Source organism: Rattus norvegicus, chromosome 3 (genome assembly GCF_036323735.1).
Source record: "Rattus norvegicus strain BN/NHsdMcwi chromosome 3, GRCr8, whole genome shotgun sequence".
NCBI classification, from domain to species: domain Eukaryota; kingdom Metazoa; phylum Chordata; class Mammalia; order Rodentia; family Muridae; genus Rattus; species Rattus norvegicus.
The window spans coordinates 160,904,428-160,931,799 of record NC_086021.1 but is presented as its reverse complement, the minus strand read 5'-3'; the positions used below and the strand labels follow the sequence as shown (position 1 = coordinate 160,931,799).

Sequence of the window (27,372 nt, the reverse complement as noted above, 5' to 3'; positions counted from 1 at the left end):
GGCAGGGTTTCTCGATGACCCTGGAATTCAATTCTCCCTGTTCAGGGATGCTAGCAAGCTAGCGAGCCCCAGGGAGCCGCCTGTGCGTCTCTGCAATATTGGGGTTACAGATGTTCACTGGGACACAGTGTCTGTCCCTGACAACCCGTGCATGTTCCTGCAATGCTGAGGATCTGAACTCAGGTCCTCATGCTCGTGCAGCAAACACTTCACTCACTGAGCCATCTCCTCAGCCCCATGATCACCACCACCACCACCATCACCATCAACACCACCACCACCTCCTCCACCACCACCATCACCATCACCATCAGTACCACCACCGCTACCACTTCCACCATCACCATCATCATCACCATCAACACCACTACCACCATTACCATCACCATCACCATCACCACGACCACCACCATCATCATCATCACTTGCTCATTACTGGCTGCCCTATTTCCATCATTGTGGGAAGTCACTCGTGTCACACCCCCCCCCCAAGTCCCGCTCCCACCTATGGGCTCCCCTTTGCATCTGTATGGGTTAAACAGCCTCAGTGAAAACGTTCTTCCCCTCCAGTCTCCTTTCTCCAAAGCAACCATGTTCAGCTATTTGTCTTGTTTATGTTTGTTTGTTTGTTTTCTTTTCCTGGTACCTACCTCTGTGTTTCTAAGGGGCCCCACCCTCACTGGTTAATTTTGGACAAACGTCGATTGGTTTTGCCATCTGTTGTCTTCATAGTGAGTACAGCAGCCTGCTGGCCTCCCCCCGTTCAGCCCTTCTCCTCACTGGCCATGTGGTCTGCTTTCTCATTTGGAAGCAGTCATGAGCTTTCAGGTGATTGAGTTGTTGGGAGGACTTGCACACAGGTGCTTAGCATGGTGCACACATGTGCTTAGCATGGTGCACACATGAGCTTAGCATGGTGCACACATGAGCTTACCATGGTGCACACAGGTGCTTAGAATGGTGCACACATGAACTTAGCATGGTGCACACATGAGCTTAGCATGGTGCACACAGGTGCTTAGCATGATGCATGAGCCCATGCTCAAACTTCCTTTTGATTAATATCAAGGAAGTTAGCTTTTATTCACGTACTCTAACTCAGTGTGCACCACAATTTCTCACTAAGCAACTATACAATATTTATGTCTTGCACCCCCTGTCTCCTTTGCATGTCCTTCCCTGTTTCTCCACGATCGTTGTTTCTCCATGAGTTGCTGTTCATGTTTGCCTGGTGCCTCCAAACCTGGCCACAATTCCCTCAGTTTCTCCAGAGTTGTATGACAGACAGTGGCTCATTTACTGGTTTCTGTTTCCCTTCTGAAACTCCGAAGGTGCGTTTTTTGAACGAGCCCTCCTCCAGCCCTTTATATTGGAGCCCCTTGAGGAAATCCTAGAATCTGTAGAATAAGTGTACGAGAAGCATCCCTGAGAACCCATAGTGTGCTGGAAACTGAGCTGGAACCAAGTAGTTGGGAATTAGACAGGTAACATCTTTGATCACTGCATCTCTCCAGTGGGTAAGAACCGAAACTGTGGCCCCTGCACTAAGCCTAACAGGCCTGAAGGGTAGGAAAACAGAACAGGATTCCAGGTGCCATGTGCAAGGGTCCTGTGGTGGAAGCGTAGAGAAAAGGTGAGTTTGGACTTGGTGTATGGAGCTGTGGGAGCCTGGAGTACTGCGAGCCCATTCTGCCAGGACTACACCCTCACGGTCAAAGTGTGCTTGACCAGGCTGTCAAGACCTTGAGCCCGCTTCTCCACACTCCATGCTACCTCCCTACTACTCCAGGAATGCCACACACATTTCTGTCCAGCGCCTTTGCATGCACTGCCTTCTTACCAAGGCTGGAGACCCGCAGGACTCCTTTTCTCCTTTATTCTGTGTCTGTGTTACCCCCTCAGGGAGCTCTGTCCTGTTTACCCAAAGCCCAGATATAACCACTGGCAGTGGTGGTCTCTGGGCCACCTACTGTGGTTTACCACCTCCAGGGGTGTGTTACACAGAGGCCACTGATGTCAGTCTGTCAGTCTCACTAGAACAGTCCCCCCAGGAGCAGGGAATTCTCTCTGCTCTGGTGTCCCCAGCTTGCACGGAGGATGAATGACAGAGCAAGCTGGTTCAGGTTCCAGTCGGGTGGCAGTCTTTCTTCTTCCTGTTCCTTCCTTTCCCGGTTGTCATAAAGCAAGAGAGCAGCTCAGGACTGTCACATGTAGCCCCCCACTGTGAGGAGCAGAGTCTGCGGGATGGCAGAGTTGGCCTTCTGCCTGGCCTCCGGGTTTGAAAATAGTGCAACATGACCCCCTAGTGAGGCCCCTCTCCTGTGGTGTCCTGCTGGAGGGGAAGGGAGGGTTCTGTCTGGAGCCTCCTGCCTGGCGCTGGGCTAAAGTCTGCGGAGCCCTATCACCTGACAGCTGGTCCCACGTTCTGAAGCTCTGACCGGCAAGCTGGTCTCCTTCCCACCTAACCTTACCTCCGTGTCTATGGGGCTGGGATAATTCCTTAATCCTACAGTTTGAAAAGCTCGCTCTCAGCCTGGGATCTGATTTCACTCCTATGCAGTGGCTGCTTAGCTGGTGAAGACCCAAGTTAGATAGGACGGCTGCCAGACTGAGGGGACATTCTGGGGGCAGAGCACTGCTTCCATGGGAGCACAGGTAGGTCTGCTCACCTCTACCAGTGGATGGCTATGCGTGCACACGTGTGTGTCATGCTTTCAAAGAATGCTCTCTTTGCTGTGGTCGATTGGAATCAGTGAGGTTGATAACCAAGAGCATATGGAGTCACTTAGAGGGTCTGGGTTCAAATCCTACCTTGGTACCTCTACACAGGGCACGCTGCCCACCCATGCTGTCCTGTCCAGCAAAGGAGAAGTGCCAGCATCCCTGCAGACACTGTCAGGATGAGTATCATTTGTGCTGCTCATGGGTGAGGGAGGGAGTGTTTCCCAACTTTGATTTGTTATCAGTATTTAAATACTTGGATTGTCGGAAGGAAAACCATATGCCCACTCAGTAATGAATTCCTCTGTAACCACAGACAATCACAGAGCAGGGTAGTGCACACAGGTTTGGCATGAAGTAGATCTGGGTCTGATATGGTCTTAGAAGGGGAAGTCACATGCTCGAGGTCACAGGCAGGGAGGGCAGAGGCTCACAGACACCTGGGTAACTGGATCCCTCCGCAGCTGTGTATGTGACAGTGGTAAATGAAGAGGCCTGCCCCAGCTGCCTTTCTCCACAGGCTCAGCGGGGTCAGAGCACAGGAAGTCTTCTGAGAAGTGGGGCTTTAGAGCACGTTCAGTACCTGACGGCCCTCAAAGACTCAGTGTGGGCAAGCAGCTGAGCGCCAAACAGACTCTGCCAGCAAGAGTGGCATTCTCCTCCTCTCCCCATTGCTTGTATTAGCAATAGAAAATGGCTATTTCTGAAAAATTGCTTAATGCAGGCCAAGCTACACCGAAAAATCCTATGGGGCAGTCAAAAGTGCTGTATGCACATTTGGTGTGCAAGCTCGCAGGAGGTGTGCAAGCCTGCAGGAGGTGTGCAAGCATACAGGAGGTGTGCAAGCCTGCAGGAGGTGTGCAAGCATACAGGAGGTGTGCAAGCATACAGGAGGTGTGTAAGCATACAGCAATGGCCAGTGGTCGTGCTGGCTGTTTGTGGGAACAGGAACATGGCTGCAAAGGCATAGAAGTCCCAGTAAATGCCACTCCCATCCCTGAAGATAAAATCCGCTGGGTGGCTGGGGTCAGTGGTGGGAGGGACACCTTTCCTTTTGTGCCTTTGAGAGTTGGGATCATATATGAATTTATTATCTATGCAGAAAAAGTAAACAGATTTCAAAGGAAGCAGCCGCCAAGCCCAACACAGACAGACCCAGCTGGACGCCTGGACTGCCTTTTGGGTTTGGCCCAGCTTGGCTACGCGACTCCACCTCTAGGGTAATATTTTGGTTTTCACACCCACAGGAAAACCCAGCCAATAGGCATCAGGTTCTGTGCTGGGTGTCCGCCAGGCCTGGTTGTGGGTATGACGAAGCCCCAGGAATGGCGTGGTCTACATACCTGCAGGATGACGCAGCCTGTACGAGAGGGGTGGAAAGATTCCACTTTTCACTGGCTCCCGACCTTGCTACTGTGGCTTTGAGCATACAGCCATCCCTACAGCTCTCTTGGTGGCAGAGACTCGGTTCCTGCCTCCCTCCCTCCCTCTCTCCTTCCCTTCTTTCTTCCTGTATTCAGTAAGGACCCATTTTGCCTCAAGTCCTCTTCTAGGCCCTGAGGGTACAGTTGCCTGTGGGGCTAAGGTAGTGAAACTTTGGGGGAGTTCTATAAATGTGTACCCCCAGATTTTTTCTCCACAAGCCTCAGTTTCCCCAGTGCTGAAGGATCGGAGTGTTTAGGGCAGGACTCACCTCTCTAACACCTGACCATCTAAAGATTGGAATTCTGCTTCTGCCTCTAGCTTGCTTTGTGGTTTGGAGAAATCACCTATGCTCTCTGAGCCTAAGTTTTCTCACCTGGAGCATGGTAGATAGCACCTACCATGGCAGGAGAGATGCAGATCACGGGTTCAAGGCCTGAAAATGTCAGCTAGCTGCGTCATTGTTAGCATGCCATCAGCATTGCCTCCCAGGTTAAGAGAAGTTTGGTTTCCATGGAGATGAATGCTGTGGGCTGGGCTGGACCAGACCTGCTTGTATTTCTGGGGAAACTAAACTAGCTAGTTCCCTCCAGCCCTCTGGCTGTTGGTGCAGCTAACTCGGGTCTTAGTACTTGAAGTCGAGAGCACATGGAAGGTATGGGGGAAGAAATATACCGTTCCCAACTTGTGGAATCATCTCTTCCTGCCATTTCAAACACTGGCTACCACCTGTGCACTTGCTGGGCACATGAGGGGCTGTCACCACAAAGGCCATGATAACCCCAACTGATTCCCTCAGTTCACAGATGCCTTCTGTAGCCAGCTGCCAAGTCTGTCTTGGGCACTTGAGTCATGAGTGAGGTCAGGAAGGCAGGGGTGGGTAGAACCATGACATTCTGGTGCCCTGCAGAGGGAAGCCACAGACTCTGGCTGGTCTCTAGAGGGGCTTGCTCTAGAGGGGGAAGTAGCTGAACTGCCAGGGTTCACCCAGCTCCATCCTGGACAGTCCAGCTTATAACTACAGTTGTGTCACTCTCTGGTGTCACCCAACTCCCCCTGGCCAAGGTAACCACAGAGGCAACCTTGTTGGGGGCTACGCGGGATACCTTGGTGGCCTCCGGCCTGTGGGAGCTATCACACGATAGCTGGGAAAAGCACTGAGCTTGGGATCTGATTCTACAGGATCAGATGGCTGGTTTTGGGTGGGTGGGTGGGAATCATTGTTTGTGTGGAACGGCACAGCAGGGGTAACACGGGGAGTCTCAGTGAGCAGGTGCAGTGAAAGACACAGGAGAGGGGTGCAAAGGCTTAGGGTAGACCCGGGAGAGCCACACTGCCTTTGAAGACACCCTCCTGGCTTAGGAAGCTTATTCCTCTTTATCTCAGGAGTCTGCTCTCCCCTTTACCTCAAAACCCTGGGTTTCTGGCAATAGCATCAGTGTCCCATGAACTGATTGGGCAAGGACATGTTCAATGCTATACCATTATTTCATGGTAGAATTAGAGTCTGAGCCAGAACTGAGAAGTGGGTGTTTTTTCTCAGAACTTAAGTTGGACTTGGGATGAGCTATGAAGGAAGGTTTGTGAACCCGATAAAGGAATTTTTAATTTGCTTTTCTGTGGAATTGAACCCTAGAACAGTAACTAACAGACACCGGGGCCACACAGCATCAGTATAAGTGCGGGTGGATCCCATCTGAACTTGTGTTTGGACTTTGGGTCCTGCTGTGTGTGCATGTGTGCATGCATGTGCGTGTGTTTGCGTGTGTGTGTGTGTGTGTGTGTGTGTGTGTGTGTGTGTGTGTGTATCCTATGGGCCAGACATTGTGCTTGGTGCCTCTCCTCCATTTTCTCTGAGGTTTTACAACCCTCTAAGACAGACACTGCTCAAACTTCCCAGATCGGGCAGTCAAGACCCAGAGAGGTTAAGGTTCTAGCATCAAAGTCAACAGACAAGATCTAAAACCCATGACTATAATCATGCCTAGAGGGTTTCACCACTGGCCACTGCCCAAGGGAGGAGAGCTCGGAGGTGGCTTTGGTATGCATGGATGAATTCCAGCTGAGCAGAGGCTGTGTGGTAAAGAGGCAGAAGGTCGGAAGAAATTTCTCTGTGGGTGACATAGATCCATGTAGTGGGAGGATGATGGGGTTATCAGCATGGTTGGGTGGAAGTGTGTAATGTCTTGGAGTGGAATGGCATCTTGTTGATGGTCCTACGTCCATACTACTATTAACAGTTCAGCCTCAGAAAAACAGCACTAGTATGTCTTTGGTTAACCCTTTCATATTGAAGATAGGCAGCATGGCCTAATGGTCAGGGCCTGCACTCGGGATTCAGGACCTGGGTGGTGAGTGTATGTGTGTGTGTGTGTGTGTGTGTGTATTGATGCTGAGTGTCTTTCTCAGTTGCTCTCCACCCTATTTTGTAATTAATTAATGCACTAATTATTGTATGTGTGTGCATCATATATGATGTGCGTGCATGCATGTGTAAATATGTGTGTATGTGGGTATGTGCCATGGTGCATGTGTAGAGAGAGTTTCTCTGTGTAGCTCTGGCTGTCCTGGAACTTGCTCTTTAGAACTGACTGGCTTCGAATTTGGGCATCCGATTGCCTCTGCCTCCTGAGTGCTGGGGTTAAAGGCGTGTGCCACCACCCCTGGCCCCCACCTTCTTGTTTGAGGCAGGTCTCTCTCTGAACTTGGGACTCATTGTTTAGAGCTCCCAAGAGCTCCTTATCTTCCCCAACCCCAGCCCCGACTACTACAGGTACAGATGTGTGCGAAGCCCTGCTGATTGCGTGGGTTCAGGGAATTCAGCTGAGGTCCTTGTGTCTGCAGCAAGTGCCTTACTCCACGCACTGAGTCCTTTCCCCAGCTCCCAAACGTCAGGGCTGTGGCTTCAGACCTGACATCCTCCTCATCGGAGCTCGGGCTCTGGGAAAATCACTGAACCTCTTGACCTTCTGTGTGTTTGTCCCAGTTTGATTTCAGTTGCTATGGCGAAACACTATGGCTCAGAGCAAATTGGGGAGGAAACATTTTGTTCGCCTTACACATCCCAGTTACAGATGCTATCCTGTGACAGATGTCTATCCTGAGAGGAGTCAGGGAAGGAACCCAAGCAGGGTAGGAACCGGGAGGCAGGAACTTAAACAGAAATCACAGAGGAATGCCACTTATTGGCTTGCTCCTCCTGGCTTGTGTGGTTGCTTTCTTATAGAACTTGGAATACCTGTCCCCGGTACTGGACGTTAATAGTGTCCACTAACAATGGGCTGAGCTCTCCCACACAAATCATTATCAAGAAAATGCTCTACAGGTTTGCCCACAGGCCAGTCTGACAGAGCATTTTCTCAGTCGAAGATCCCTTTCCCCAGATAATGCTAGATTTGCTTCAAGTTGACAAAACCCTCAAGCAGGGCAGTGTTCCTCTCTAAGATAGAATTAGATTCACCCAGAGGGCATCGCTTGCCTCTGCACTTCCTGCTCTCGGCTACTTCTTTGTTTCCCCAAATCTGTCTGTCCCCTCCTCAATAGATGGCAGAGGCTCACACCCTTGGCTCACACCTTTAATCCCAGCACCCGGGAGGCAGAGGCAGACAGATCTATGAGTTCAGGGACAGCCTGGTCTACACAGCAAGCTCCAGGGCAGCCAGGGCTGTTACACAGAGAAACCCTATCTCAACCCCTTCCCCTCCAAAAACAGTGCTGGCGGCTCTCGAAGCTACTGACTACCAGAAGTGCAAGCCATTAAGTGAGACTTCTGTGAAATATCCCCAGGAGAGGCTGGGAGGAAAGCCCCCTTGCATCTCTCTTTCTCTCTCCTGGCATAGAGCTCAGGGATGAAGGCTGGAGCCCAGTTGCCATTTTGAATCAAAAGGTTAAAGATGAACTGTTAAGGTACAGCCAGCTGAAGCAACCTGAAGTTAAGGCGGAACTGAAACATTGATGACACACGGGCATGGGTCAGCTCTGGGTGGACTCTTTCTATACTTTAAAGAAAATGAACAGCTCGCCAGCTGGAGGGATGGCTCAGTGGTTAAGAGCACCCTGCTACTGCTGCAAAGAACATGGGTTCAGTTCCCAGAACTCATCCATGACTCCAGGTCTGACCTCTGAGGCAAGCACTCATTCATATAAAATAAGCAAATCTGAAAACAACAAGAACAGAGCAACGGAGCAATTGGAAGATAGGACGGAGTTCCTGCATGTCATGGCACTTCCCCACCACTAACATATTAGTGTGTAAGGGTCCCTGCGTGGGTGAAGCTATTCCAAGGAGAGACCCTTGTGCCCTCCTTAGTGGTCCTTAAGAAACTGGGGTCTCCCCAAGAGTCTCCTGTTGGGAAAAGGACAAGGCTGAAGGCTGGTATTGTCCAGAGGACGAACAGAGGAAGAGAGATTTTACTGCTCCAGCTGTGCATGCCTCTGCCTCTCCATTTCAACATGAGCCTCATGTCAGGACCCCAAGAAGGGCTTGTCGGGAGGGGGCAAGGGATTCTTAAGTGGTCACCAGATGTCTTTGTTGGTCTTCCCAACATGAATTGGATTTCTCTCTTTTCCCTGCTTTTTACTATGACCTGTCTCTGTGACTGGCCCATTGAGAATGGGGGTCCAAACCTGGCTGGTGAGGGCAGCCCGGGGCCCAGGCTGGTGTGTCGCATGCATCAGAACACTACCGCATGTATCACAACTTACCAATATTGTCACACAGCTGATAGGTTCACACCTTATACTTCCTCAGTCAGTCCCTAAGGTCCTGGGCTGAAGGTCCATCCAGGACTGCTTTCTATCCAGCTCTATCATGGCTCCTCTGGGCTGTGACAGGAATTTTGTGAATTTTCAGATTACTTGTGTGTGGGCTCCATGTTTGGAGAAAGGCAGCAGAGTTGGCCTCCCCTCCCCCTCTCGCTGTCCTCAGCAGGTTTTCCGTCACGATGCCACTCTGCTTCTGTCCTCTTCTGTCCTTGGCACAGCCCATGTTTTGGGAGTGGACAGTTTTGTCCAACTGGTCTAGGTGGCCTCACACACATATGCAGAATGCTTCTTCATGGACGTTTATCTCTTAATATCTCATAATTGGTTTATGTAGATATGACTCATGCATATTTATCTGGGAAGCTGGCGTCCACTGCTGCTCTCCAGGCTTGTGCGAACGATGCTGTCTGGTCTCTATGGGCTTCGGCTGGTTTGGCAGACTCTTTGACATGGGAGAGAAACACACGGAGGTGGGAATCTCTCTGAGAGTCACTCCATCCTCTCACCTACCTGGTGAAACATGACTCTGCTGAGTCCCCTCAAAGCCTGGCCTCTCTAAACCTTCCCTCTGACTTGGCCTGACTAACAGGGAAGGCCAAAGCTAGACGCAGGCTGCTGGAGGATGATGATGCAGGGCAGCATTTCGGGCTGGTCCACAGATGCATGGTCAGTCAGAACCTGCTGGCCCCTCAGAGTCTGTCCAGAACCAGGCAAATGTAGAGGTCAGGCCTTTGGCCACACACACTCTAGTACCACGCCTGTTTTATACCATAAGCCATTTAAAAGAAAAGCAAATTTGTTTGCTTTTTTAATGTAGCAAAGGCTTTAAACTGCTAAAAAGGGCTATTCGAATTTTCCTTTCTGTCTTTGAGACAGGATCTTACTACCTAGCTCAGATTAGCCTCCACCTTGGATCTTCCTGCCTCAGACTCCTTCCTGAGTGCTGGGATCACAGCCTTGGGCCACCAATCTCCTTGAACATCCTATTACGTGCAATCCAGCCTAACATAGTAAGTGGATGGGATTTCATTTCTTTGGGAGGGAGAGTTATGAGAATCGAATTCCTGAAGCAAGTCATATTTAGACCGTAGACAGGTGAGTAAGTAATGATACTTATTATCACGATCTTATTAATTATGTATAAATAGATAGAAACCGAGAGAGAGAGAGCAGTGTGGAGGACAGGAGAGTTGAAGTGGGTGTGAGCATGTGTATGGAATTTTCAAAGAATAAAAAGACATACTCTGAAATTTGTAATATTGATGATGTTGCTGGCAGTGTTACGGTCTGCTGAGAACTCTAGGCTGAGAGGCTGGCCCTTGTATGTTTTACTAAATATGTGATATATATTATGTATAAAATTATTTTGATTTATTACACATATATACAATTATTTTAATTCATTTTCAGTCTGGGGATCTCTAACTTGAAACCACAAGGGAGCAGCCCCACAGTTTTAACTGTGAACAGATTTTAATGAGAACGTCATTGCAGCTGCAAAGGAATACTGGTTGGTGACCCCTCCGTGTCAGGAAGACAGTTTTAGTGAGGCCTTGTGATGGCATCTGGGTGACTGCAAAGAGGGTTTGGGGATGCGCTTTGCCCTAGGTTGGGTACCATGGAGATGCTGGGGTAATGAACTGGTATTTTAGTAAATCTCGTACTGTAGTAGGAGACAGACAAGACAGAATTGAGACCAGAGCTGTAACCCATCTGGAAACAGTGGTCCCTCTTCTTGGACGCAGTCTGGAGAATTCAAGCCAGGTCATCACTCAGATATGGCCATGTTGGGTTTTGTACAGACAGTGTCAGAGAGTACTTGTTTCTGTCCAGCTCATCAGTTTCAAGGTATCTCTGCTGATGGTGTCTCGTGAGGTCTTTATGTCCCATACAGGTCCGACCTGTGGCTGTGAGCCTCAGATGGTCTTGCAGGGACACCTAAGGCTGGCAGTCTCCTTCTGGGTTCAGCTCCCAGAAGTCTGCCATGTGCTTTCTTAGCTGACCCCATCAGCAATTCCACTTGCCCTTTTCCCCTTTGAAGAGTGGACGCGGGGAGGTGGCTTATCTTAAGACCAAAGAGAAGTGTGAGAATCTGCAGAGCAGGACATTAAGATCAATGCACGGGCTCCTGAGCCCAGGCCTGAGCCACGAACAAGCAGGTACTTACTTAGTAACTCCTGACCAGCCTTGCATAAGCTTTGTGCTCTTTTGTAGCCTGATGTTCAAGGTCACCCTACATCACCTGCTCTACTGGTCTGAGCAGTCAAAAGGCTCCAGTGGGGGAAGGACAGATGGTGAAACAACTTGATTGGAAGACTGTCAAAGAACACGCACACACATACACACACACACACACACACACACGTATACACACACACACGCACGCACACGCACAAAGGGAGGTGGGAGGGGGGAGGGAGGAAGAGAGAGAGAGAATACTGCAGGCACTATGCACAAGTAGAAGTCACATTCTTGTTAGGCAGTCATGTGATTAGATCCTGCAGATAATTTTGTTTATTATTCGATGTCTATGGTTGTCCTGTCTGTATGTCTGTGTACCACATGTGTCTGGTGCCTGGTGGAGGCCTAAAGAGGGTAGGGCAGTGGATTCCCTGCAACTGCAGTTACAGATGACTGTGAACTGCCTGATGAGTTCTGGGATTCGAACTCTCGTCCTCTGGAAAGGCATCCAGTGCTCCATCCGTGCAGCCAGCGGAGCCATCTCTGCAGTTAATTTACAAGGAGGAATGCCTGAAGAGACGAGAGGAAAACTGCTTGCTGGAGCTGACTAGGGCAGACACCGGGCCCTTCACATAGCATATTTCCTTTTATCTAAAGTACGGTGGGATGGTCAGAGCCTAGCAGCTTGGTCCATGAGGAGAGCTTGAGCCACACGGACTAAAAACACAGTAAAGGTTTGGGGTTCTTCTCATGGAGGAGCTGACCTGTCAGCCTTTGCCCCCCTTACCCAAGAGATGGATGGATTTTTACCTTGTCTAAACTACTCTGAGATGCTGTCGGTGCCCTTGCAGTGGACATACAGTTACTTGATCTCCATTTTCTCGGTTACTCATCTCAGCTCCGCCAGTTGCTGGCCTTCACAACCCCTGGCCTTGTCCTGGGCAGAAAGGGTTGTCCTCATGCTTTAAGGCTCTGTTGCTGCCATGTCGAAGTTCTTATATCTGCACTTGGTGCGGGAAGTGAGGTCTGATCAGTGAGATGGGCACGTGAGGAGGGAAGCGGGTGCCTGCAGCTCATGGGGTGGTGTGCGCAGTTCCCCGTGAGCAGAGGATTGTGGGAGGCCACATGCGTGGACACTTGATGATACCCAGGTCGAGCAGAGTGTGATGTGTGGTGGCTGCCTAGGCTGAGGCTGCCATGTTGGAGCCTATGGGCTTTTCTTACCACAGAGCCCATCACTGGGACAATATGCACAGGGCTTGCTTTTGGAGTTCTTGGATGTGCCCAGATAAACAGTATCATTTATTTATTTGGATAGAAGCCAGTCTTTTCTTAGAAGCACAGTGTATTCATGACGTATCAGGGAGGGTCCTAGAAACAGCAATGCCTATGTCACAGGGAAAGCCACGTGCAGTTTAACTGCCTCTGAATTCCTCTACAAAATCATATTTTTCCCAGAGTGGCTTCTTTTCGTTTTGAGTGTGTATGAACATGTCTGGTCCTTCCTCACGTGCCTGACTTCACTTAGAGACACCCTTTAGGTACAAGAACAAACTGAACATGCCTGCAGCCCTCCTGAAGGTTGGGAAGCCAGCGTTCCTAGGACCATGGGTGCTATGCCAAGCCTCCACGTGCTGCCTTCCACTGTCTGATTTACTGCTACTCTTCAGTATCTTCTGCTGCTTCTCAGAGGCTACTTACAATGTGCTCTCTGCATTCCGGCTCTGGACACAGGTGTAGGGGTGTTAGATAATCTTTTACCTCTCTTTGGGACTTATTCTCAAACTGCGTTCCCGTGGAACCCTGAGGTCATTTCCCAAACAGCAGGAGCATTTACCTCCTCTCTAACCCCAGCTGATCCAGCAGTGGCATCTGGAGGACTTCTAGTGAAGAAAATCTTCTGCTTACAGGTATAACAACCGAGGTCTAGACAGGCAGACAGTTTTCATACAGTGAGTCAAGGGAGCAAAACAGCAGAACTGTGTACCCCTGTGCACATGCGCGCGCATGTGTGTGTGCGTGTACATGTGCATGTGTCCGTGTGTGCACAAGTGTGCTTTGTACTTATGTTTGGAAGGCCACTTCTTCCTTCACTGGCACCCCGGCCTCCAGTCACACAGGCTTCCCCTGGTTACAGAACTTTACTAAGCTCTTGCTAACATCAAGGCCTTTGTCTTGTCTGTTCTTCCTACAGCTCTTCACCTGCCTCAGTCCTCTGTATATGCTAGTCCTGGATGTAAAGACTGTCTCCTTAGGGGCTGGAGAGGTGGCTCAGCAGTTAAGAATTTGCTGCTCTTGCAGAGGACCCTAGTTCAGTTCCCAGAACCCACATGGTGACTCACAACCATCGGTCACTCCAGCTTCAGGGACCCGATACTCTCTTCTGACCTTCTTGGGTGCTAGAAATGCACGTGGTGCTTATAAATACATCAGGCAACACACACACACACACACACACACACACACACACAAAATAATGTGGGTGGTTTGTTTGATTTTGAGACAAGGTCTCACTCTGTGGTCCTCCCTTTGTAGACCAAGCTGACCTTGAACTCACAGAGGTCTGTCTGGGAATGGTGGGGCATGCCCATAATCCCAGCACTGGGGAGGCAGAGACAGAAAGATCCCCAGTGTCTGTCAGGCAGTCAGTCTGGGAGCTCCAGGTTCAGTGAGAGACCCTGTCTCAAAACACAATGTGGAGAGCTACTGAGTAAGGCGCCCGATGTCAACCTCTTGTCTTCCCAGTACACACACATGAGAAGGAGAGCACGCACGCTCGGCCCAGACCTCCTCCTTAGAGGTCTTTTAGTTGTTTCCCCTGTAATTCTCTCCGGTCTGTCCTGCATATTGTCTGCATTTGTGGTATATTCTTTGCTCACCTCATCCTGACCACTTTTAATTTACTTTTTGGCTGTCTTCCTCTAAGCCCGTCCAGTTCAGTGAGGCAGGCTGTATTTTGCCCCGTCCCCATCACCCTGCCAGGCCTGGTCCAGGTAGGCCTTTGACCATTCACAGCTGTGTAAGTGAATGCACACCTACAGAATGAGTGATCCAAGGCTGCACATCTCTGAAAAGCTGCTTTATCAAAGAGGCTGCTGATGCAGTTGCCAAGGCAACCGTTTATCTGCTTTCCAAAGCATCTTTAAAAGAAAGAAGCAAAAGCGCACACAGTGATAGAAAGGGAAACCAGTGAAGGAACCATTCCTGAAGTCACCGAGGGACCCTTCCACGAGGGCTGCCTGTTCCTCCCTCCCTCCGTCCCTCCCTCCCTCCCTCCCCTGAGGGTCACCTTCCCTCTTGTTCTTGGTTAGGTCCCTGGTATGAACACAGTGAACTCCAGTATAGCAATAGCCTCTTCTGCCCTCATGCAGTGCTCTCAGGACCCGCCAGGCACCAGTGAGAACAGGCTGGTTTGGAGATCTTTCCAGAAAGTTCCTTTAGCCTTGTGATAGGCAGCAAGGACAGTACTTTAGTATTTTTATGGTAGGTGGACATGTGTCTCCAGAGAGCTGGAGGCAGGAGGCAGCTCTGTGTTCTGGAGTGAGTGGCTATGCACCTGAACGAAACTTTCTCTTCCTTCATCCTGGAAATGGTAGGGTACTAAGCAGAGGCAAGAAAAGGTTTCAAAGGTCTGAGGTAGGAATTTCAGCCGCAAGCATCCCTGATCCAGTTTGCAGGAACTGCAGCAGCCAGGAGATGCAGCCTGCTCTCCAAGCCATCCTGCCCCTGCCGGGTCCCTCCCTTAGCTGCATTGAGGTGGCACTGTTGTCCTCAGGGCTGTCAGAGATTAGCAGTGCTTCATGGGACATTGAGTCTCAGAGAGAACCAGAACTCTTCAGAACCATGCCTAGGACCTCTGGGCAGGACACCTCAGGTCCTTGATTATCTGAGGCAACCTGGGGCTCGACTGGCACCTGAGATAAGCAGGACTTGGGGGACATAAGCAGTGGTGGGGAGGCACAGAAGAGGAAGTGGACTTCCTCCCACTTCCTTACTTCCAGCAAACAAGACTTGGTTTGGTCTGAGTGGCTCTACCCTGGCTGGATATCATCACATAACTTGGCTTAGGTACTCAGAATCCTACTCATGTTGACCAGAGAATCATCCTTGGCTGTAAGCTCTGGGCCAGAGCAATTTTCTGGCTCAAGATGCTGAGCTGGGACATGAACTGAGGCTGCTGAAGCCATCACATCAGAGACCCCGGCTGAGAATGCAGTCGACCAGGGGTACAGCAAATTACAAGCGGAGGTAGGCATCACTTGAGCTCCTGCAACCAGCTGTACCTGAAACCACCCATGCGGCCATGATAGGTGAGTGAACCTATCTTCAGGACAGGGTCTCTGTGTCTGGTGAGGTGAAGGAACGTGAGAGGGTAGCATGAATATTAAGGAGCAGGAGTCCTGGGGTGAACTGATGGAGGGGCTACCCCCTGGGGCCTGCAGCTTTGCCTTGCTCTACTCCCCAGTAGTAGACTAGAAATGTCACCGCAGAGATAAATGCTGTGGACGCAAGAGCAGGATGCTTCCTGCTTGCCTGGATTAGGAGTAGTAGCATATATTTGGGGGAGGTTTTCTTACTCTTTTGGCCTACTGGGGAACTAGAATGTGTGTGTGTGTGTGTGTGTGTGTGTGTGTGTGTGTGTGTGTGTGTGTGTACTGTGTATGTGGTGTACATAAGCTATGTGTGGTGTGCATATGGTGTGTGTGTATGTGCATGTGCATGTGGTGTGTGTATGTGTGAGTGTGTGTGTGAATGTGGTGTGTATGTGTGTGTTATAGTGTGTGTGTCTGTGCATGTGGTTTGTATGTGCGTGTGTATGTGGGGTTTGTGTGTATATGTGGTTTTTGTGTTTGTGGTGTGCTGTGTGTGTGTATGTGTGTGTGTGTGTCTATGTATGTGGTTTGTGTGTATGTGTATGTGTGTGTGTTATAGTGTGTATGTCTGTGTATGTGGTTTGTGTGTGTGTGTGCTCTGTGTGTGTGTGTGTATGGTGTGTGTGTGGTATAGTGTGTGTGTCTGTGTATGTGGTTTGTGTGTGTGTGTGTGGTATAGTGTGTGTATGTTCTGTGTGTGTGTATAGTGTGTGTATGTGTGTGTTATAGTGTGTGTGTGTCTGTGTATGTGGTTTGTGTGTGTGTATCTGTAGTGTGTGTGTGTGTGTGTGTGTGTGTGTGTGTGCCAGAGGTCAACCTCAGATGCCATTCTTTAAGATCTATCATTTTTGTCTCTCACACAGATCTGCAGCTTGACCGTTAGACCAGACCAACTGACCAGTGAACCCAGGGACCCACCCATCTCTGCCTCCTCAGTGAAGGGACGTCACCATGCCCATCTTTTCATATGGCCCCTGGGATTAAGCTCAGTTTCTCATGATGTGACTATGCGGGTACTTTACTGACTAGGCTGTCTCCTCAGCTCAGGAGCTAGCATTCATGGCCACCTGCTTCCTGCTAGGAGACTGGGACATTGGCACATGTGGCTTCATTCCTCCACAGCACAACACAGCTGGAAGGGAGCATTACTGAGTCCATTTCTCAGGCAGGACAATAAGGCCATGGGAAGCTGAGCAACTGGCCTAGGATCTTAAGGCCAGTGTGACCCCCAAATTCTGCCCCATCTCAGATAGTAGGCAGTACATAAAGTTCTGCTGGGTGAATGCTGAATGAGCTTTCTGTGTGCAGCAGCCTGATTCTAAGTCCTTTCCAGTCCTGCTGGAAATGCCCCATAGCATTGGACCCTAGGGAGGATGGAGCCCATCCCTGCAGTCTTAGCTTGCCCAGGAGACCTGAGAAAGGTGCTTCCCGGCTGGGCTAGGTGTCAGCGGATTGTAACAGTACTGTGAGGACTGTGGAAGGGCACACAGTGATCCGACAGGCAAGAGTGGTTGTGGCCCCTCCCTTTGCTTTAAGCTTCTTAGAGGTCATGTGTTCCTATGACTGCCAGCTCAGTCTAAGACATCACCTCCTTCAGGGACTGAGGGTAGCACCATGTTGGATGAGGCAGGAGGCCTTGACCCGGAGGCAGGAAGGATCGCTTGGCTGGTGTCAGGCCCTGAGCCAGAGTGGCTGAGTAACACTGAGGGCAGCAACACAGGCAGAGGTCTGGCTTATTGTGGGCAGGAGGATCCCTGGAGGAGAGCAACTCCTAGCACAGACAGAATCTCTGTTCTAGAACCTTCTTTAATGGCACGTCTATTTTAATGCAAAGTCCCTTCTAGTTGTGTTTTAGAGGCTGTCTGAGGCTGCCCCATGATCTTCGTAGCCAGCAAAGGTGGGTTGGATAGAGCTGGAGGTGGGGGACGAGTCCTTAGGGTTCCTCATTCATGATGGATGGGGGCCTGTTTTGCCAAGGAAGTCCATAGCCCTGAGATGGGACAAGTAGGGCTCCATAAAAAAGTGTGTGTGTGTGTGTGTGTGTGTGTGTGTGTGTTTTCCTGTGTCATATATGTACACAAGGAGGCCAGAAATCAACTCAGGCCTTCCTCAACTACTTCTCCATCTTATTTTTCTCCCTCACCAGCTCAGCTAGGTTGGCCAGCAAGCTCAGGAGAGCCATTGGTCTCCGCCTCCCAGTGCTGATTACAGGTCCTCATGGCTACAACCAGCTTTTTACAGGGTTGCTGGAGATCTGAACTCTGGTCCTTACACTTGCATGGCAAGAATTTTACCAGTGCAGCCGTGTCCCTAGCCCTCACTTTCAAGGAAATAAATTTGGGGAGAGCTGCTTCCCCTAACTCCTTCATAGGTGACCATAAGGCTGGGGAACACATGGAAGACCCTGGCAAGTCCTGCCGTTAAGAAACTCTATTCTCTTTATTTAACCTGCTGTTTCTCTCTTACTTCATCCAAAGTACCTTAGAGAGGAGCCTTAGTACCTACGGAACACACTCTACGGCACACTGGAGTGAAAGGATCCCTTCTCCTATTTCTAGAAGCCTCCGAGAGACCAGGTCTGACTGTCAGTCATTGAAGCCCAGGAGCCACAGAGCCCTGGGAAATAATGGCTAGCCCTGGGGGGCTGGAAGTGGGAACAGTGTTCACCAGCCTTGGAAGGAAGTCTTCAGACAACTCAAGGCTAGAGAAACTTGAAATTATAAAAGGGGGATAGGATCGTCTCTCAGACGCTCCTGGAGGAGGGCACCCCAGTCTGCAAGATTTTCCCCGCCTGCTGCAACCCCTCCCTCTGAGGTGTCAAGTTCAGTCTGCCTCAGACCGTGACAGGGAGCCCCTGCATGCAGCAGGAGCATGGGTCCCACAGAGGCAGGTGCCTCAAGCACCCAGCATTTCACACTAGAGGGGCACAGGGAGGCAAGTGACTCTCATAATTCAGGTGCAAGATAAGCTGGTTCTGGTGTCCCGGAATGTCAAGATGAGCCCTGGGCACTGACTTCTGGGCAGGATCCAGCTTGCACAGAGCCATCTGGGTTGAGAATCCTCCTTGAGCATCAGTCTCTGTAGGGCTGTGTGTCAGGCACCCATTGGCCGCAGCATCATGCGTGTGCCATGCAGTGAGTAGCTGGGGCCTCGGAAGTAGTGCCAGCGGATGCCATTGATCTTATGCAAGTGTTGATGAACCGGATAGTAGATGCCGTTGAGGTTGGAGAGGCCACAGGCGTCAAACCACCACCCTAGTGGAAGAGGGAGGACAGAGTTTGGAGGAGGTGAGATGCCTTGGCCTAGATTCAGGAGGGACAAGGCTGATGGATTGCGATTTTGGGGTGCCAGTTTGCTGACAGTGGTGGGCTGGGTATTGGCAGAGGTAAAGCCAGGGCTTTGGAGGGTAGCAGAGGTTCTGGTCACAGCTCATGCCCCTTGGTGACTTGCTGCTGTGTCTCTGACACCCCTATCTCCCTTCTTTTCTCTTGATGACTTCCTACCAGGCTCTGTCATTCCCTCCTGTTCACTCTAGTGGTCTCTGTGTTTGTGGATGTCCCTCTGCACGTCCTCTGTGTCATGTGTCTCTCTGCTGCTCTGTCTTCCCCTGGGGGCTCTGTCCCCAGTGAGCTCTGCACACTTCCTGCCCATCTCTTGGGCTTTAGTCCACTCCTTGCTGTCTGTTGTCACCTGCACCTCTCTGCCTCTGACACCTTGTGTCCCTGTCTCTGTGATTTGGGTCTCTTCTATCAGTGCTGTTTCCATTCCATCTCCAGCCTCTGGCCTTTTCCCTGCCAGAAGCACCGCCCGACATAGAGATGGGCAAGGGAGCTACCCTCCCTGCTTCTGGTCTCTCCCATGATGTTTCTACCTGGCCTAGGGAGTAGGAAAATCAGCAGACAAGAAGGCGGGATTGATGGGCATCGAACCTTCCTGGAGCTACCCTTGCTATCTCCTAGCTGGTCTTGAAGGAAATCTAATGGTGTTTCTATTGAAGGTACAACCCCACGGGGACTCCAGTGACAAGGAAGAGGGAGGTTTTGCTGGAGTCTCACCAGGAACACCCATATCCAAACAATATTTGGACACACCCACCTCCAGACATCATCTGGACACACCCACCTCCAGACACTATCTGGACACACCCACCTCCTGACATCATCTGGACACACCCACCTCCAGACACTATCTGGACACACCCACCTCCAGACACCATCTGGACACACCCACCTCCTGACATCATCTGGACACACCCACCTCCAGACACCATCTGGACACACCCACCTCCTGACATCATCAAAGCACACCCACCAACAGGCATCATCCTGCTACCCTCACCTCCAGACAGCATCTGAGCACATTTGCACATGCAGTTATCATTGTCCATGTCTTTGGTACTGAACTTGGTGCCCTGAGGAGCCAGGCTGTTCTTGAGCCTTGCTGAGATGCTGCTGTCATTCACAGAGAGGCTGGAGGCCGTGGTGAGGTGGGAAAAGAAAGGGGTACAGAGTCAGGCTGGGGCTCCCCCAGGGGTTCTGTTCTGGTAGTTTCCAACCTGTTATTTTTGCTTGAGAAAACGCACCCTGCTGTGAGGCTAAGGTCATGTCCTTCATGGTGGCCCTCCTTACTTGTCACCCTGAGATCACAGCGCTCACTGCTGCTGGTCCTTTAAAGATTTATTTATTTATTATATATAAGTACACTGTAGCTGTCTTCAGATACACCAGAAGAGGGCATCAGATCTCTTTACAGATGGTTGTGAGCCACCATGTGGTTGCTGGGAATTGAACTCATGACCTCTGGAAGAGCACTCGGGTGCTCTTAACCACTGAGCCATCTCTCCAGCCCCGCTGCTGGTCCTTTAAAAGTGTCTGGATTTGGGTCCTAGAGAACTGTGAGTGGAAGGCACAAAGAGTAAGGGCAGCAGGTTGAAGTCTTTCCAGCATCTGGGGTCAGGCATTGTTACGGTGTCTTGAGAAGGTTAACTCATTTTAATTTAACCCTCATAATATCATTTCCTATGCAAGGAAAGGGAGGTGCCAAGAACCGAAGGAGCATGCTCAGGTTCTCAGACTCTAACCATCAGCGCCAGAGTCCAGTCTGGAGTGGCCTGGTCCAGGCAGGGTTAAATACCCTTTGCCTGCCAGCCCTGTTGCTTCAACATAACAGCTGCTCTATTCCACCCTTCTTTCGTAAAGCCTTCCTAGCCAGTCCAGCCCTCATGGATCAGCCTTCTCTGTTTCTTTGCTAGACTCTGCGTGAATATGTTCAAGCCTCCAGGGTGGAGCATGACTGTAGGGTTGGGGTAGGGCAGAGTGCCTGGATTCAAACTCCAAGATGTCCGGTCTGTCACTGCCTGGCACTGGGAAGGCATCTCCACTCCACTGAGACTCATCTTCGCTTATTCAAATGGTGACAAGAGACTTACTGTGACTTTGTTCACCGTGCGACTTAGTGACATCAGCCAGTGAAGTGTGCTGAGGGGGAGGTGGGTTTGGTGAGAGCCCCTCATATTCAGAACTAGGGATTCAGTCCTTGGCCCAGGTTGACCTGGCTGGACCATTTAGGGAAAACTTTCCCATGTAGGGAAAACTTGAGGCAGGAGCTGGCTCAGGTCACTAAGATGCTTCTATGCTATATACCTATATGTAATATATTTTACATGGTACAAGTATAATGCAGTATATATATAATACATACAGTATATAGTATACTATATAAGAGGTATGCATATATGCTACACATACAGTATAATATATATAACCATATAATATACATACACATACTATATGTAATTATATATACTATATATACTATGTGATATATATATGTGTGTGTGTGTATATATATATATATATATATATATATATATATATATATATATAAAATCTATACTACTATATAGAGGGAAGCAGCAGAAGATGGGGACAGCTAGGGCAGAACTCAGGAGCTAGTCCTGCAGGCCCAATGTCTCTACATGGCTGGCTCAGACCATGCCTCTCACCCATAGGCTTTACTTATCTGTGTAAGGCAGGCTGTTCATGATCAGCCACGAAGGCCTAAGTGAACCCTTAAGCATGCTGTCCTAGCCCTGGGGACTGTGTCACATACAGTTGTGACCAGGTAGGGGCTCCAGGGTTGGATTCACAGGTTGCCTACCCACTTATAGGCACTGGCTTCTCCCTCTGGCTCAGTAATGTTCGTCTCCTCTCTGGGAACCGGAACAGGAGTCAGTGATTCTCTGGGGACCTCTACCCCAGGGTCCAGGAAACCTTCCATTGATCTCACCTGCCTTAGGAAACCCAGAAACTTGAATCTCTCCTGAATCCCCAAGAGAGAGTGTGAAGTGTGCTCAGCCGGTTCCTGACACTGCATCTAAGAAACAAGAGCGCCTCCTGCCTGTCACTGATGGTCCTTTCATCCCTGTCTATGGGCTTCTCTGTGGTTCTTCCCACTTAGCTGCTGACCTGGAGATAGGACCCAGAGCAAGCTGTCATCCTGCCCCCTCCCCTGCTCCTCCTTAGTAGTTTCCAGTGTTTCTAGTGGTTTCCAGTCCCCGCATGCCACCCCAAGCTAGTCCTCCAAGCCTTTCCTATATAGGTGGACACTGTATGCCCCTGGGAGCCCTAGTGAACATTCAGGTTTGGGGAGCATATACCCAGCTGGATGCCAGCTCTCTGCTATTTTTATAATGTATGAGTGTGTGTAGATGTTTTTGTGTTTGTGTATCAGTGTGCATATATGTTTGTGTGCACGTGGAGGCCAGAGAACAATCTCTAGTGTCCTTGCTCAGGTATTTTTTGAGACAGCATATTTCATTGGCCTATTGAGCTCCAGTGAGTTCTCCATTTCTCCAGGATGGGGGAGGTAGGCATATGCTACCATGCCTGACTTCAAAATTTTGGGTTCTGGGATTAAACTTGGGTCTTTATGCTCCAAAGGCATGGACTTTATTGACTGAATTATTTCTCCAGCCCCACTCTCCCTGTTAGTTTTGAGAACAACCTCATTTTCTGGGATCCCCCTCCCAAAAAGACTTGCCACAAGCTTCGCCCCTCTCGGGAGTCCTCTTTGATTGTCCAGGATCTCTGACCCCTGAACGATGCCCCTGGAAGCGCCTACCTCTGTGGGGTAAGTGGATTGCCTATGAACATGTTTGACCCCATTCCACCACTACCACACTGGTATACAAGCAGCTCTGAGGACAGAGTTTTAGGCCAGAGTCTTTCTCTAGTGACCAAACAGGGCAAGTTTCAATATTCTGGCATTAAGGCTCTGCTGCCAGTTTAGTACGTGCTGCCTTTTGAGTGTCACCAGAGCTGATAGCAGGGAGCTCTCCATGGTTCAGAGACAAAGCCAGAGGTGTACACTCAGTTTGCATGCAAGTGTATAGGGAGGGCTGAGAACTTAGCATAACTGGATGGTGAACACGATCCCTGTAGACACGGTTAGACAGATGTCGGGGTGGTGTGGTTCTGCCTTTGAATCTAGCATTTAAAGATCTCCAATGTTCACCCAACACTCACTGTATGCTAGGTGCTTTAGCATAGGTTATCTGATTTATGATGCCAGACTCTGGCTCTCACGGAGAAGGCCAGCACCCCACATAAGGGTTGCAACAGGGATGGCGGTTCCAACACTTTTTACCTGCCTGGCACCATGAGGATGCTTTGGATGGAATCCCACATTTGAGCCTGCACCCTCTGAAATGGGTTTAGGGTGTGCTTGGGGCTCTCACTCAGCCTTGCATGGCTCAGCCTTAGGGTGCTCCCTCCAGCTCTGCCTCCTGCACCTGAAGCATCAGGTTGGGTCTTGCGAGGGAAGATGTCAGGCTCACCCTTCTGGAGGAAGCAGGTACATTTACTAAGAAAAGGGAGGCATGGGGGAATGCCAGGGAAGTGCGTAGAAGTAACTTTATGAGGCAATAGATATTTAGAGGTCCCCTTAGAGGAACTCAGAGTCTCCTCAGCTTTCAGTGCCTCAGGTTCCTTATGACTAAACATGCATAGTAATGTCTGCCTCACAAGGTTAGGCAATGCGCAGGACATAGTAGGTAGGTGCCTGGGAAATGCTTGCTTCTTTTCCTAAACACACACCATAAACCAGACAGAGGAAGGGGTGGAAATCCTCGATGACTTAACCATACATAGCCTTATTCCCAACCCTGCTGAAGAGCACAGCAAAGGTTGGCCTTGATGAGTCCAAGTTTCATAACTCCTGTAAATGGGGTGGGCTAACCTCGGACGATCCCTTCTTGCTCTAGGCACAGTGGCGTCAGTGACAGTCTTTCCACCCCACCCAGTGTCCAAGATGTGCTGAGTGCTAAGTGGCCACCTCCAGATCCCCGTGACGTGCACCCAAATGGGGGCCAGATGGTGGAAGTAGGAAACGCCCAGGGAATGACCCTTGGGGCAGGCTCTGCAGCCACTTGCTTTGGGACCCCAAACTGCCCACAAGCCTGGGCCCCAAGCCCACCTGTACCGCTGCCTCTCGCTGCCCAGCTGGAAGTTCTCATACTGGATGGAGGTCTGGTGGCCTTCCCAGTCATGCAGCTCCACACGTAGCAAGTAGGCCGTTCTGCTGGTGAGGCTGTGCACAGCCTCATTGCCCAGCCAGTGTTCTCTAGCCACATTACCAAAACCCTGTGGGGAGGAGAGGAAAGGGTGGCTGTGTGCTGAAGAGGGAGGCGGTGTCTGCGGCTGAGGAGCTGGGCCAGCCAAGGCTCTGTGGCCACTTAGCCAAGGTCAATGTTAATGAGCAAGTTCATTAGAACAGTGTGCAGAGGCCTGGGACCGGAGCTGCGCTCTAGAGAACAAAGACAAGGTGTTTGTAAATTTTAAGTCCACTAAAAATAACTGAAATTCCATTCCTCTAAAGTCAGAAACACTCAGAACTCATTTGTGGTGATGGAGATTGGAATAGCCGGGGAGTGGCTCATTGGGGGAGAACAAGTGCTGTGCGAGAATGAGGGAGGGCGCGGTTAGAATCCCCAGCACCGGTGTACAAGCAGAGAGGAGACTCCCTGGGGCCCGCTGGCCACCAACCTGGCTTGACGCAAGGGAGGAAGGCAGAGAAAGGTAGAGCAGGACACAGCACCCTCCACTAGCCGCCTAGCATGAATGCAAGCATAAACACACTGCATGGGGAAACTCACACTCACAGATAATAAAGTGAAAAGAAAGAGGCAGTACCTTTGGGGACACACCTAGGGAGATGGGGCACACAGGGGGACTTTCCAGGTTCCGGGAAGCTGGGTTTTAAGCCGTGAATGGCAGTGAATGGATGAACCTGTGGGGAGATTCATGGAGCTCTTTGCTTTATTGTTGTGTGCTCAGCTACATGCGTGTTAAACCCCAGCAGGAAGGAAACGGCCGAGCCAGCTGCCAGGCAGGAGAGGCAGAGAACAGTTTTCCAGAGGTGGGACGGAGGCCAGACAGTTTCAGCAACAGAGAAATATAAGGCTACCAGTACTCAGAGTGTCTTTGTAACCCAAGCTCCAGGGTGGCAAGAAACCAATGCCCTTAGGCAGAGCAATCTCTCAGGACCAAGGACAGGGGCACACAGTGTCCACTTGATCTATTGCCTGCTTAATGTCGACCATTGTTAAGTCCTTTTCTAGAGGACGGCTGACCGGCACTGACTGATTCCTTGTGAATCCTTTCATAGTTCTTTTTCTTTTGAAAAATTCAACAGCCTTTAAGTCATCTTGCCAAAACTCCTCTGTTCAAAATTTAACCAAAAACATAAAACTGGAAGGCAGCTGGACACTTGTTGCCATCCATGTGTTCTGTGGAGCAGTCCCACTTTCAAGAATCTGCCTTACACTGAGTGCCGTAGTATAGCCCTGTAATCTCAGTGTCGTGGAGATGGAGGCAGGAGGATCAGACCTTGAAGGTCATCTTCTGTCACAAAGAGAGTTCGAGGTCAACTTGCAATACCTGGAAGCCAGAAGAAGGCGAGGCGGAGGCAGAGAATTTGTCTTGCAGATACATTTCAGATATATAGAAAGATGAGGAAATTGGAAAAGCCTGGTGGCTCGTGCCTTTAATCCCAGCACTAGGGAGGCAGAGGAAAGTGGATCTCCGTGAGTTCTAGGCCAGCCTTGCCTACACAGGACAGCCAGTGCTATGTAGACTTACCCTGTCTAAAGCAAACAAACAAACAAAAAACAACACCCCCCCAAAAAATGAAGAAATTTATTCAAACCATATAGTTAGGGATGATGAGAAACTTTTTTGTTTCATTGTTTGCAGTTTGTGTGTGTGTGTGTGTGTGTGTGTGTGTGTGTGTGTGTGTGTGTGTGTGTGTGCATTCCAGAGGTCAATGCCAGGTGTCACTACTCAGACGTGACATTTTTGTTTTTGAGATAGGATCTCTCACTGACCTATGCTAGTTAGTCTTTGAGCTCCAGGGATCTGTCTGCCTGTGTGTCTGTCTGCCTGTGTGTCTGTCTGTTTTTGCCTCCTCAGATCTGGAAACACAGATACATGCCACCCTTCTCAACCTTCTTATGTGGTTTCTGGGGATCGAAATTAGGTTCCCTTGTTCTCAGTAAGCATTTCATCTATTGAGATACCGCCCCGGTCCCTCCTTTGGAGTCTTTAAGAAAATTATCAACATGCATGTGTTGGTTTTCAAATATTAAAACAAATATCGAATTTCATACACATGTAAAGAATGCCAAAATGGGGGGCTCAATCTGAGGCCAGGCCTGGAAAAGCAAGGGAGTCTGGGAAGTTGGCTTTAGGTGAGCTCTGCGTCCACCCAGGGGAGAGCTAGGGCTTTCCTGTCTCCACCCTGGCACTCGCTTGCACGGGCTGGGGGCTGGGAGCCCCCCGGACAGCATATTACCTCTTTGTATTCCTCCCAAGTCCTCTGGAAATTCAAGCTTCCATCCTCCCTGCGCTGGATGAGGGTCCAGCCACCTCCATCAGTCTCCATGTCACAGAACACCTGTGGGGAGGTGGGACGACACAGCTGGAAGCCCTTGGAGGGGCCACAAGCCAAGTCTCAGGCTGCCTCAGTGTAACTTGGCTGAACTCTGCCCTCCTCTAGCAACAGTGAACCCGAGGTCAAGGGCATCAGGAAAGTCCAGCTGAAGACTCCTTGCCCACTGTCATTGTCTTTCAAGGAGGCCAGTGACTAATGCCTTCTGAGCCTCCTCCCCATTTGCAGAACTCTACACCCCAGTTCTCTGCAAACCAGCATTTTTGTGAGGATTTCAGAATAGAGGCTGATGTGAGAAAGGTCTTCTCATTTGTTACCACTGCAGGGGTGCAGCCAGGGTCAAAGTTCACATTAGACACCTGACAGAAACAACTTGAGGGAGGAAGGACTTATCTTGCTCATGACTTAAGAGTATTTTTGGGGCACAGTTGCTTGGCACTGTGTACTGGGACAAAACATTATTATGGTGGCATATGAGAGAGAGAGAGAGAGAGAGAGAGAGAGAGAGAGAGAGAGAGAAAGAGAAAGAGAGAGAGAGAGAGAGTGTGTGTGTATGTGATGTGTGTGAATGTGGGTGTGTATGTGTGTGGGTGTATATGTATGTATGTGATGTGTATGTGTGAGTGTGTGTGAATGTGTATATATGTGTGTGATGTGCGCGATTTGTGAGTGCATGTGTGAATGTGTGTGATGTGTGTGTATTTATGTGTGTGTGAATGTATGAAAGTGTGTGTATATATGTGTGTGTGAATGTGTATTTCTGTGTGTGTGAATGCATGTATATGTGCATGTGAGTATATATATGTGTGTGTGTGATGTGTGTGTATGTATTTATGTGTGTGTGAATGTGTGTATGTGTTTGTGAGTGTATACGTATGTGTGTGATGTGTACAATGTATATGCATGTGCTGTTTATGTGTGTGAATGTGTGTATATATGTGTGTGTGAATGTGTGATTATGTGT

General features: G+C 49.9%; 1 protein-coding gene across 7 annotated transcripts in view; it reads right to left on the bottom strand.

The window, feature by feature from the left end:
- Positions 1-17,876: 17,876 nt before the first annotated feature.
- Positions 17,877-27,372, bottom strand: part of Angpt4 (angiopoietin 4) — a 33,385-nt gene continuing 23,889 nt past the window's right edge. For 2 of the 7 annotated variants that reach the window (XM_039104602.2, XM_039104604.2), the window contains exons 6-9: positions 26,313-26,414; positions 23,937-24,103; positions 19,800-19,930; positions 17,877-18,715 (exon numbers count right to left, since the gene is read on the bottom strand). In XM_039104602.2, the coding sequence (XP_038960530.1) occupies positions 18,555-18,715; positions 19,800-19,930; positions 23,937-24,103; positions 26,313-26,414 (561 nt within the window). In that variant the 3' untranslated portion in view covers positions 17,877-18,554. Of the gene's footprint in view, positions 18,716-19,799; positions 19,931-20,125; positions 20,354-23,936; positions 24,104-26,312; positions 26,415-27,372 lie in introns of those variants that run through there. The other 5 variants (XM_039104600.2, XM_063283363.1, NM_001106526.1 and 2 more) reach the window with 4 other exon arrangements.